The sequence below is a fragment of the Chiloscyllium plagiosum genome, unplaced genomic scaffold (assembly GCF_037043375.1).
Source record: "Chiloscyllium plagiosum isolate Xiang-an unplaced genomic scaffold, Cpla_swu_hap1 HiC_scaffold_15, whole genome shotgun sequence".
NCBI lineage: Eukaryota > Metazoa > Chordata > Chondrichthyes > Orectolobiformes > Hemiscylliidae > Chiloscyllium > Chiloscyllium plagiosum.
Genome location: NW_028270153.1, coordinates 69,390,699 through 69,404,172, shown reverse-complemented (window position 1 = coordinate 69,404,172; position 13,474 = coordinate 69,390,699). Strand labels below are relative to the sequence as shown.

At 45.4% G+C, this 13,474-nt stretch overlaps 1 protein-coding gene across 1 annotated transcript in view; it reads right to left on the bottom strand.

The window, feature by feature from the left end:
- npepl1 (aminopeptidase like 1) overlaps positions 1 to 12,203 on the bottom strand; it is a 39,150-nt gene extending 26,947 nt beyond the window's left edge. The window contains exons 1-4 of the mRNA XM_087995017.1: positions 12,039 to 12,203; positions 4,962 to 5,147; positions 2,641 to 2,811; positions 1,077 to 1,166 (exon numbers count right to left, since the gene is read on the bottom strand). Coding sequence (XP_087851143.1) covers positions 1,077 to 1,166; positions 2,641 to 2,811; positions 4,962 to 5,147; positions 12,039 to 12,188 — 597 coding nt within the window. The 5' untranslated portion in view covers positions 12,189 to 12,203. The remainder of the gene's footprint in view (positions 1 to 1,076; positions 1,167 to 2,640; positions 2,812 to 4,961; positions 5,148 to 12,038) is intronic.
- Between the last annotated feature and the right edge of the window lie 1,271 nt (positions 12,204 to 13,474).

Here is a 13,474-nt window from a genome sequence, read left to right as displayed (position 1 = left end):
TCATCAAATCCTGTGGACTGCTGCTATTGAACTATGTTCTCCCATATTTTGTCTATCTTCATCCATTACTTCTAGGTTTGTCTGTGTGTGTGTGTGTGTGCGTGCGTAGGGTTTTAAGCGAGCGTAAGAGTTTAAGTTAGCAGAGTTAGAAGTTGAGAATTCACATTTTGTTTGCCTGTGGTTCGGATTGATTTGCTAATAATAAACAGCAGTTCTTATTAAGCAGATATCTGCTCAGTGTTTTCTGTTAATCAGGGTCCATCAGACATAGAAATTGGGGATTTTGAATAAGTTGATTAAATCTTTTAACTATTTTTGGGATGACCCTGGGAGTAATGGGACTCAAGAATTAGTGCACTTTCCCAAGTGGCCCGTGACAGTAGATGTCTTCTTAAAAGTGAAGGATTTTGTGGAAGTTGGGTGAAAGCAGATTTGCACTCTGATATTGCCCATCGTCAAATACCTTTCCACAGAAAACTGTCTGGGACTCACATCAAAAAATGGTCAACAGATCAATGGTGACACAATACTGGGAGTATAATGGAGGAGTCTAGCTGGAAGAGTAAGCATATCCCAGTTGTGCCTCAGTTCCTCTGGGTATTACCACTGAAATGCATGGGCTCAACATGTGCCATTGGGTGAATTCACAGCAGAGGCTTTCACAAAATTCCAACAACTGTAAACATCAAGCAAAGACTACACCTTGCACTGCTAGAATATCAAATAGCAATGAATAAGGGGCAAACACTTTATATAAACCAAGCTCATGGTCCTTGAATAATTCTCATCTCCATTATCAACTGGCAGCAACACAGAACTAACCACCCTACTAAAACACTTGGCCTTACAAAACTCATACTGGAAGGGATTTATCATGAAGTTTCTGCTGTCTGACGTATAATTCTAGGAAGTGACCACTGAGTCGTGAATTGGTTCGGTGTCTTATCATGTACCCCTCTTAGTTCCATGACCTTTAACGGTCTATTGTCTAAGTGCCACTGGGTCTTAGTGACCAATAATGGTTTTTCAATCACAACTTGGAAAATCAGTTGAGACAATATACCATGGTCACTCACCTCGAGAAAAATATCAGTGTTCATTTCATTGCAGGGTGTGTCCACAATGCGAGCTGCAAGACGGATTCCATCAGCAGCACTTGCTAGACACTGCAAATAAGACAGCACATGAGTGAGGCAGAAATCCTGACAATGTCAAAGCAGCACCTTGTACAGTTACTGGTGACTTACGAGTTGAGAACAGTTTACTATGTGATATCGTGATGCCAATGATGTAAGATCAACTCATTCATCAGGTGTGACTGTACAATCAACTTGCCATGGCATCACATACAAATCCAATGTTTTAATCATGACTAAGAGAACTAACTCTATATCCCCAGGCCCCTGGGTGTCGAAGTTTAGTGCAAATCTCAAACAAATGTTAGATGAGATTAGGCTAAATTAAACCTTTGTACCAGCCATGAATATTCACGGTGACCACTCCTCACACTGGCCTTCAGATACATCTCTCTAAAGGACAGAGAGATGCCTATGGTCTTTTGGGACTGGAATGAGATGAAAATAAAGACTGTTCATTCTCTCATCCTCAGGAAACATACACAATTTTTTGAGCATTGTAGAGACTTAACATATCTTTACCCCAGCAAGATATATAAAGCATCAATCATGGCTGTACCTGGAGGACAGTCATTAAAGATAACAAGGATTTGTCTTAACCACTACTGCTAGGTACACAGGATCACAACAACTGCTCATGTCAGGAGAAGTACTAACACAAGCCGGCTAGTCGAATGGTCTGCTTCTAAAGATATAAATTCTAACTAACTAAAAATGCTAAGACACTACAAACAGTAATGGAAGGGTGAGGTACTTCTGTTTTATCCCTAGCCTTACAAAAAAAGGGGAATATTCACTGGTAACATTGAGCAAACTCAGGTTGTTGTCAATAATTGTTTCAGTATTTCTTAAAACTGAACTAAGAAGGAAAATTAAAGCCACAAGACAAATTCCAGAACACAGACGATATAAGCAGCAACTTCTAGATCAAATGGTAAATTAAAGTATGGGTTTGAAATCCATATAATTGGAGATGCTATCACTGAATCACTGCAACAAGGTCAGCGACTGAAGCAACTCATCAACAGTTAAGAAAAGGTTGGTGGCTAAATAAAAAGGGAATAAAGGGATGTGGTTGTATCGTCGAGTCAGGTTAAACATATTACAGTACTTTGGTTTCTCTGCTCCCCCCATCACAGGTGTTGCCACGTCTGTTGTACATTTCCAGTCTTTCCTGTTTCCTGAAGAAGGGCTTATACCCAAAACGTTGATTCTCCTGCTCCTTGGATGCTGCCTGACCTGCTGCACTTTTCCAGCAACACATTTTTCAGCTCTTTCCTGTTTTTATTTTAAACTTCTAACAGCTGCAGTATTTTTGCCTTCTCTATAACTCTGTTGCTTTGATTTCAATGTAATTAACCCACATATTATAAATACCATTTGAAAACCTTCACAATCACAGCCCCAAGTTTAGCAGAAATCAGAGTTAATGTTCGGGTCAAGTGACCCATCTTCAGAACTGACAGCATCCGTCAGTTCTTGCCTAGATTTTCTGATCAGTTACCTCCAGTGTTGCTTCTTCAATGGGGCCATTGTTCTGTCCAACCAGTAGGAATTCCACTGTGACCACACGTTTGTCTGTACGCCTCGAGGCACTGGATCGGCGGGAAAAGAGTGGGAATGCCCTCGCAATCGCACAACCAGACGCAAAAACGTCAGAGCGCTCACATACCATCTTAAAAGGGAACAGGAAACCACGTCAACACTTCAGTTTTGTTACTTCAATGGACTTGCTTATTTTCTAAATGTTCCACTCCTTCTCCACAGTATAGATTATTCAAAACCATATACGCAAGCGGAAAAAATCATACATGCAAGCAAATCTCAAGCTACAGAAATAAACATTATCCAATGTCCACTGACTTCTTGCCTTTTTCTGGGACAGAATGTGGGGAAATCAGGAGAACAGACCCATTTGATAAAGTTTCTGGGTGAGTGGCCCAGAGATAAAGAACTTCCAACTTAATCCTTACTTCCCGTCTTATCTGATTGAAGTAGCAGCCTTTGCATTGAAGGATCACCAGACAAACCTTCAGCCGGAAGTTAACCCTCAGTTACTTGTTTCCATTAATGAACCAGGGATGAAGGTAGCTTTCTATCCTTTCCAGGACAGCTGAAGCAATTTATCAAAGCTCTTTAAGAAGTTTAGAACAAGTCTTGAAACCAAGTCCTTCTCTTTTTAAGTTCTCAACCTACCCTCATGCCTCAAAGCCCCTGGGCCTTTGCTGGGATATTGTTCTAAAACACTGACAGCCTTTTGGTATCTTACTTTGCATCCATTCATCATGGAGAAAGTCAGGACTGCAGATACTGGAGATCAGAGTCGAAAAATGTGGCACTGGAAAAGCACAGCAGGTCAGGCACTATCAGGGCAGTGAAGGACTTATGCCCGAAACATCGACTCTCCTGCTCCTCAGATGCTGCCTGACCTGCTCTGCATTTTCAGCGCCACACTTTTCAATCCATTCATCAGGTGTGACCCTGTATAATCAACTTGCCATGGCATCACATACAAATTCAATGTTTTAATCATTACTAAGAGAACTAACTCTATAGCCCCAAGCCCCTGGGTGTCGAAGTTTAGCACAAATCCCAAATATAGGTTAGATGCGTTTGGCTAAATTAAACTAAACATAAAGCAGCAAGCGAGAACAGGACCAGGTATAGATACGATGCTGCCTTTTCCACAGCTCATACTAGACAAGGAACTGGTGGGTTGGGTAAGAATGAGAGGAACACCAGACACAGCAAGTAAGTCAGTAAGAGTACATGAGCAAGGGACCAAGAGAATAAACGAGACTGCTCCAGTGCAAGTGTACAAGGTAGATGGGAAAGTGTGTCTCCTTGTGGGAGAGTCTAGGGCATAATCTCAGAATAGGGGTTCACACATTTAAGACACAGAGGAGGAGGAGGAGTTTGTATAGTGTGTACTAAATCTGTGGCGTTTTTTTACCACAAGGGGCTGTTAAGGCTGGGTTGTTGAGTATATTGAAGGCTAAGACAGACGGATTTTTAATCAGCAAGGGAATCAAGGGTTTTAGGGAAAAGGCAGGAAACTGGAAATGAGCATCATCAGATCAGCCATCACTGAACAGCAAAGCAGACTGTGTGTGCGTGCGTGTGTGTGTGTGTGTGTGTGCGTGAGTGAGTGAGTTACTGAGGGAGAGAGAGAGAGAGCGCTGAAGGAACATTAAGCACAAATTACGTCACAAACATCAGTAATTGCAAGACCAATGTTCAGCTCAGCCAAACTAAATGGAAAAAAATCAGGTGAAAGCACAGATATCCACAGGATCGATCAAGGTTCCTGGTTGGACAAGAAACCCATAAGAGTAACAATGCACCAACAGTAGAGTAGAGAGATACAGAATGAGAAGAAAATGCACACAAAGAACAAAGGCTCGGAAAATTCATTTTTTTGACGTATCTAAATTCTAGTGCTAACCATCTACTGAGCACACTCTAGACATCACACAGTCACTGATGAAAAATCATTATTCGTTTCAAAAGAAAATTTAGTCACTTGCAATTTACAGTTACAAGTAAGTGACTTCAACAATTCTTAGTCAGTTACAATGATCCTGCTTTGACTCCTGACAGTAGTGGCCTCAAAACAGCAGGCCACATTATTAGGACAGAAAATAACAGCAGGAAATGAGTGTGCTCCTTGAAAAACGGCTCCATAACTTTAAACTGTAACGTGCACAATCCAAACGTTAGATATTTAGACAAAAACAAATTTCAGGAGACCTTGGCAAACATTTCTATTTCAACATCCCCACCTTTCCCCATCCCTGTGAAGTGTGTTCAGGCAGCAGTAATTACCAAAATACAGCGATTCACTCCTCCAGGTAGGCAGCTTCGCACCAGACGGGTGAGGAACAGTGCTGCTGATGGGCTGTTGTGCCGACTGACTCGCGATGGTAAGGCAGCCACTGTGGCATACGTCAGGTAGAGGGGGCAGTTATCTGTGGGGTTCGGGTTGAGAGTGCCCAGTGCCGTCTGCCAAGCCTACAGAAGTGAAACAAAGACTTGTCTTTATTTCTACCCTCTCATGACCCCAGGAAGACCCAAAGTGCTTCACAGCCAATAAAGTTCTTTGGAATAAAACAAAGAAATGCGGATGCTGGGGATTTGAAATGAAAACAAAAATTGCTGGAGAAACCTCAGTGGATCTGGCAGAATCTGTGGGAAGAAAGCAGAGTTAACGTTTCAAGTTCTATGACTCTTCACCAAAACTTTGGAATACTGTTGGAAACATCACAATCAGAGCAGAGCAAGGGCCCTGAAAAAACAAGGGTAATCTGTTTAGTGATATGGGTTGAGGGAGTAATACTGCCCTGGACACTGGGAAGAATTCTCACACTGTTTTGCAAATGGTGCCAAGGGTTTTTACGCCTATATGAGAGGGCAGAGGGGTGCCAATGAACCACTATTCCAGCTCACGGCTTTCAGCATAACTGTAATGTCGAACCTGAAGGATGTAACCTGCAGAATATCGGCATCGCTAATGCACCAGGACAACAAGAAGTCGTTGAGTCCAAGGCTATGAACATACATAGTACAAAGTGTCTCTTGCTCCAGGCTCTGGATGTTTGAAACTGGAATGCTTGAAAAGACAGAGGGATTTGGTTATATCCAGCAATTACATAAATTGCGCACATTTTCAATGGAAAAAGAGAAAGGATTGAGCAGTGATATTGTTACTGATCGTAAAGCACCAAGATAATACAAAGCACAACAAAATGTTTCAGGCTTTGTCCAACACAGTAAAACCGCAGGACCCCACCTGCACTGAAGGAAAGGACATGCAAATCTAATCTGTGGAAACACGACAGAGAATAATCAATGGAACACAGACTCTTTTGGGAGACAATGGAAGCAGATAGCACTGACTTACTTGAGCATTATTAAAATAATTTCAAAAAGCAATATTTTGGGATTTTCATTTTGAGTAAAGTATGGGGAGCATGGCATGATTAGGAGGATCAAGTGACTCTTGGACTCTCAGTTTGCAAAATACTCCACAAATCTCCTCAAAACTCGCTAACTCCACAGCTAAGGATTTCCATAACTCAGATCTAGGTCTGTTCCAAATTCATAGTGTGTGGTGCCTCCAACTTATAGATTTGCCAACCATTGCTCTCAGAGGTGAGATGGGTCAACGTATAGTAACGTGTGTGTCACTCCTGGTGTGGTAGTTGATGTTGAACGCTGTATCACTAGTGGGTGACACTGCTGACATTAGCTCGCTGATGAACTTTCCTGCTTTCCCAGCTTAGCTGTAGGTCAAATATGGACTCTGTTGCTTCTCAAGGGCTGATCGGTTTTAGAGTCGATGACGTCTGACCTTAGAGTCTCAGCTTCATCAACTGAACTAGGAGAAAGTGAGGACTGCAGATGCTGGAGATCAGAGCTTAAAAATGTGTTGCTGGAAAAGCGCAGCAGGTCAGGCAGCATCCAAGGAACAGGAGAATCGACGTTTCGGGCATAAGCTCTTCTTCAGGAATGAGGAGGGTGTGCCAAGCACGCTAAGATAAAAGGTAGGGAGGAGGGACTTGGGGGGGGGGGGGGGGGGGGGGGGGGGGGGGGAAGGGGTGTTGGGAATACGATAGGTGGAAGGAGGTTAAGGTGAGTGTGATAGCCCGGAGAGGGAGTGGGGACGGAGAGGTCGGGAAGAAGATTGCAGGTCAAGAAGGCGGTGCTGAGTCTGAGGGTTGGGACTGAGATAAGGTGGGGGGAGGGCAAATGAGGAAGCTGGAGAAATCTGAGTTCATCCCTTGTGGTTGGAGGATTCCTAGGCAGAAGATGAGGCGCTCTTCCTACAGGCGTCGTGTTGCCATGGTCTGGCGATGGTGGAGGCCAAGGACCTGCATGTCCTTGGTGGAGTGGGAGGGGGAGTTACAAGTGTTCAGCCACGGGGCGGTTGGGTTGGTTGGTGCGGGTGTCCCAGAGGTGTTCTCTGAAACGTTCCGCAAGTAGGCGGCCTGTCTCCCCAATGTAGAGGAGACCACATCAGGTGCAGCAGATGCAGTAAATGATCTGTGTGGAGGTGCAGGTGAATTTCTGACTGATATGGAAGGAGCCCTTGGGGGGAAGTGAGGGGGGAGGTGTGGGCGCAAGTTTTGCATTTCTTGCGGTTGCAGGGGAAGGTGCCGGGAGTGGAGGTTGGGTTGGTGGGGGGTGTGGATCTGACAAGGGAGTCGCGGAGGGAGTGGTCTTTCTGGAACGCTGATAGGGGAGGGGGAGGGAAATATATCCTTGGTGGTGAGGTCTCCACCTCCAAACAGACCTCATTCCTGAAGAAGGGCTTATGCCCGAAACGTCGATTCTCCTGTTCCTTTGATGCTGCCTGACCTGCTGCGCTTTTCCTTCATCAACTGAGCTCCAGGTATCACAACTGGATTTGTAAATGTACCATCTACCTTTTTGATAATTCAGATAAGGATGTAGTATGTTCATTCCAGTGTTGACCCCCTCCCTTTGCACCAGTGAGCGCTGTCTTAGTTTCCCCTATCGCTTTAAGGGTGTATTTGATTGATAGAGTTGTCTTATACTTTCCTCTATTCAGTAGCACTACAGACATGTTATGTCAGCCTCAAAAGCTGCAGACCTGAGTGCAGTAAGACAAGGTTTGTGTCTCAGCATTTCACAAGAGACTGACGTGTCTTTCTGAGGTAACCACTGTTCCATGCATCTCTTGAATTCTCTGGAGGTCAATCGTGTTCCATTGTCACATGTTATTCCCCTGCTCAGTGAACAGATCATGCACTGTGGAAATAATCATTGTGACTCTTAAATTATTTACCTTTTAGGTAGAGGGAAACTTGGCATTTCATCAGCAACCACAACATATCACTTCGGTATACATTTAGAACAAATCTGTTTGACGGTCATGGGAGTACTTCATCATTATAACCTCTTTCTGATGTTTATTTCTGTATTTCTACTTTACATCGGATGGAGACGTAACACTGAGTCTTTGTTAAAGCCTTTCCCGTACACAGCTGATCTGGCTCAGAGCTACCATTCCTTCATTCCACCTCGAGATCAGTTGCTGACAAAGCACTTACAACTCTATTTTGCTGGTGTTACAGTCACAAGGTGATGCATCTTTATACCTTATCCTCGGATCACATGTACCTCTTGTGAAGTCAACTGAAAGGGGCGTCTGCCAGCACCATTTACCTTCCCAGCTTACATTTCATTCTGCACTCGTAACTCTGAAGTAAACCTCATCAAACTTGATGCAGATTGTTCTGTTGATCTGCTCCAATGGACAATGATCACTGTCCCCTTTGCAATGTCGCCACTGAGTAATCAACAAGTACTGAATGACAATCACTCTCTATGTTGGTAGATCTGGTCTCAGTTGATGCTAGAGCTTTGGATATGAATAAATCCACTTTGAGGCAGTGCCCTCAAGTCCTAGTCTCTCTTACTAGCAGAAACATCTTTTAAGTCATCGAGTCACACAGCAAGGAAACAGACTCTTTGGTCCAACCAGTCCCTGTCATGTTTCCCAAACTAAACTAGTCCCACCTGCCTGCGCTTGTCTCTTAAATGTTGTCACTGTACCTGCATCCACCACTTTTTCCTGGACATTCATTCCACATGCAACCCACCCTCTGTGTAAAAAGGTTGCCCCTCATGTCCTCTTTCTCCTCTCACTTTAAAAATAGCCCCCCTATTTTCAAACTCCCCCACCCCAGGGAAAAGACCCTTATCATTCTCCTTATCTATGCCTCTCATGATTTTATAAATCTATTTAAGGTTACCCCTCAACCTCCGACACTCCAGTGAAAAAAGTCCCAGACTTTCTAGTCTACTTTTATAACTCAAATCCTCCATTCCCGGCAACATCCTGGTACATCTCTTCTGAATCCTCTCCAGTTTAGTAATATCCTTCCTATAACAGGGTGACCAGAACTGCACACACTACTCCAGAAGAGACCTCGCCAACATCCTTTACAACCTCAACATGATGTCCCAACTCCTATAATCAAAAGGTCTGAGCAACGAAGGCAAGTGTGCTAAACGCCTTAACCACCCTGTCTACCAGTGACACAAATTTCAAGTTTGCTCTTAATGTATTTGTAGAATCTTTTTGATTTCCTTCTTAAGAATGCTCCTGCACAGTTTATACTGTTCAAGAGATTCAGTTGATCCCATTTAATAAATGATTTTAAAAAATTTTTGACTAGAACCTCAATATCTTTATTCAACTATTGTTCCTAAGCTTACCAGTCTTGCCTTTCACTCTAACAGGAACACAGTGCCGCTGAACTCTCACCATCACACTTTTGAAGGCCTCCCATTTGTCAGTCATCCCTTTATCTGCAAGCAGTTTACTCCAATTCACTTTGAAAGTTCTCATTTTATACTCTTAAAATGCGCCCTACTCCAATTAAGAACTTTTAATGAACCAATTAATGATCACAAGTCCCAAAGTGTTCCCCGACTAACACTTCAGTCATTTGCTCTGCCTTATTTCCCAAAAGAAGGTCAGGTTTTGCTCTAATTGGGATATTTACATATTGATGAAGAATATTTTCTTGAACACATTTAACAAATACTTCACCATCCAAACCATGTCCACTTTACCCCGACCTCTCAGTATTCTGTAAGATTCGCCCTCACCCTTCTCAACTCCAGAATATTCAACTACTCCTCAGATGACAAGGCTTTCATCCCAGGGCTCATTCTTGTAAACCCGCTCCAATGCCAGGACATTCTCTCTTCGATCAGGGATCCAAACCTGCTCACAATATTCCAAATGCATTCTGACCAGAGCTTTAGACAGCCTCAGCAGTACATTTCTGCTCTTTTATTCTAGTCCTATTGAAATGAATTTACTTCCTAACTGTCAACTGAACCTTAAGAGAATCCTGAACTAAGACTCCTAAGTGTGCTTCAGATTTTCGAACCCTTGCCCCATATAACAAGGTTTAGCGATCTATTCTTCTGAAGTGCATAACCTCACATTTTTCTCCATCTGCCATTTCATTGCCCACTGTGCTAGCCTCCCTGCTTCCTCAACACAACCTGTCCCTCCACCTATCTTTGTGTCACTGAAAGTTAATCTCTGTGATAGTGACCATGATACCAAGCATGTTACCATCATTGATTGCTGCAAAAACCCATCTGGTTCACTAATGGCCTTGAGGAAAGGACAGCACATTAAAGTAGATATGGAGTCATATAAAGAGCAGACTTCCTCTACAGTGGGCATTAGTCTAGCTTTTAATGCCAGCTTTTTTTCATTAAGTTCATATTTCACAACCCACCATGGTGGGACTCGAATCCATATCCCCACAGTTCTAGCCTGGGTTCAAGATTACTAGTCGAATGACATTATTGCCTTGGCTCTGCCTCTCAGCATCAAATTGTGCAGTGCTCCAAATGAACTGATCTCGTAGTCTTTCATCTGTGTCCTTAAATTTATATTTTCCAGCTGTACATTTCAATCCTGTTACGCAATTGCCAACAAACTGACTTGATTCCTCCCTCAGCTTTTAAAATTCATTTCCATACATCCCATCTTTTGACTTTGGCTGGAGATGTGTACTGCTTCCTTTAAAATGTTGTTTGGGTTGCTACTGTCATCTTCACCCTCTTCTAGCTGTTAAACAAATGTAGCACTTTCTGCCCTTCCTAAAAATGACACAGCTGAACTTTCCCTCTTTTAGAAGCCACTAATCATCAGTCTGCACTTTTGCTTATACTTGTCATGTGCCTCCAGGAATCATTAGCTTCCTAGTTCATCATGGGCTGGAATTGTACATTCAACTCTCTGCCACTATTTTGGGTTGGTTATTCAATCCAATTCAGTGTCAAAATGGTTTAAAAGGTTTGGGCAATATGGCAACCCCAATGCACATTCACATAATAGTTGGTTCCTATTTCTTTGCAAACCATATAGCATACGACTACTGTGAAGAAAGAAGTCAAATTAGGTAGGCTTTATCTTTTTGTGTCAATTAATTCTTATCTGATTAGAGTTTTACAGGCATTATCGGGGTTCTTAGAAATGTACTTTGACCATTTGAACTGTGAACAAGTCATAAATAGGTCCTATGAAGCCTCCTGAGCTGGCTGTAACCTTGACTTTACATACTTTCGATAACTGGCATTTTAAGTGCAGTGTGATCAAACTATTCACAAAATTGCCTTGAAAGTTGGGATAGTTTCAATAGGCTTCAAGGGTTAGGGGATTAGAGAGCCCATGGATCTAGAACAATTTCCAGAGAGCTAGGAATGGGTCATGAGCAGCAGGTAGGAAAAGCTCACTGGGCTTCGGGTGGGAGCATCAGGTCACGGACCATCGGTGTGAAGGCAGTAACACCCTCTACCTGATACTCCGGGCAAACGCTAACTGCTTCATTACTATACTAACTGCACACCTTCTGTCAAATGTCAATCACTGGGAACCTGAGCAAAGAGTGGATAGCGTGTTGCTGGAAAAGCACAACAGGTCAGGCATCATCCAAGGAGCAGGAAAATCGATGTTTTGGGCAGAAAGCCCTTCATCAGGCAAAGTCAGGCTGAAATATCTCAGAATGTGCTCCCCAGGCTGTTGTTCATTGTGTCTGTCAGATGTGCTCAAGACACTGAACCAAAGAAGGAAAACGTGCCATAAAGGGATGAGGAAGCATTACTTTTACCTCTCAACAAACCAGCCCCCAGGCCAATGTCAGTAATACACAGTCAGGATTAGCTTCGCTGGTACCAACACCTTAGCAGCAGCCAACACTAACCACCACCTCCCACCCCCGAACACACAAACTCTGGGAGCCCCTTCCCAATCCGGGACCCCTCACATCACTACCCCCCGAGTCCGGGATCCCCACAACATCCCCCGCCAAACCGGGTCACCCCACATTACCCCCCGCCCCCTCTGACCTCCTCCGACACCTGCGGCAGTAATTTGCCGCTGATCTCCTCCCAGCGCAGTTTCTGCAGGTTCGGGAGCTGGCCCACGATCAGCAGCGGCCGGTTCGGGGGCTCCGACTGCCCAGAGGCCGCTCCGAACCGAACCTCCACAGCCGCCATCTTGCTCCCAGCCGGCGGTCCGCCCCCGCTCACTGTCCCGACAGCTCCCTCGGCCCCGCACAAAGGTTCCGGCAGCAGGAGGGGACCCAATCCCAGTGACACCTTCAGCCTGACCCGCCCTCATCCCGCACCCAGCATCGTCCTCACCCTCACTCCCTCCCTCCACCCTCACTCACTACCTCCACCCTCACTCCCTCCCTCCACCCTCACACTCCCTCCCTCCACCCTCACTCCCTCCACCCTCACACTCCCTCCCTCCACCCTCACTCCCTCCACCCTCACTCCCTCCCTCCACCCTCACACTCCCTCCCTCCACACTCACTACCTCCACCCTCACTCCCTCCCTCCACCCTCACACTCCCTCCCTCCACACTCACTACCTCCACCCTCACTCCCTCCCTCCACCCTCACACTCCCTCCCTCCACCCTCACTCCCTCCACCCTCACTCCCTCCCTCCACCCTCACACTCCCTCCCTCCACACTCACTACCTCCACCCTCACTCCCTCCCTCCACCCTCACACTCCCTCCCTCCTCCCTCCACACTCACTACCTCCACCCTCACTCCCTCCCTCCACCCTCACACTCCCTCCCTCCACACTCACTACCTCCACCCTCACTCCCTCCCTCCACCCTCACACTCCCTCCCTCCACCCTCACTCCCTCCACCCTCACTCCCTCCACCCTCACTCCCTCCACCCTCACTCACTCCACCCTCACTCCCTCCACACTCACTCCCTCCCTCCACACTCATCCCTCACCCACCTCCACCCTCACACTCACTCAGCTCCCCCACACCCAGCATTATCCTCACTCACTCATTACCTCCACCCTCACTCACCACTCTCACTCACTACCTCCACACTCACTACCTCCACCCTCACGCACTACCTACACCCTCACTCACTCACCACTCTCACTCACTACCTGCACCCTCACATCATCATCATCCTCACCTCCACCCTCACTCACTACCTGCACCCTCACATCATCATCCTCACCTCCACCCTCACTCACTACCTGCACCCTCACATCATCATCCTCACCTCCACCCTCACTCACTACCTGCACCCTCACATCATTATCCTCACCTCCACCCTCACTCACTCACCTCCACCCTCACTCACTACCTGCACCCTCATCATCATCCTCACCTCCACCCTCACTCACTACCTGCACCCTCATCATCATCCTCACCTCCACTCTCACTCACTACCTGCACCCTCATCATCATCCTCACCTCCACCCTGACTCACTACCTGCATCCTCATCCATCATCATCCTCAC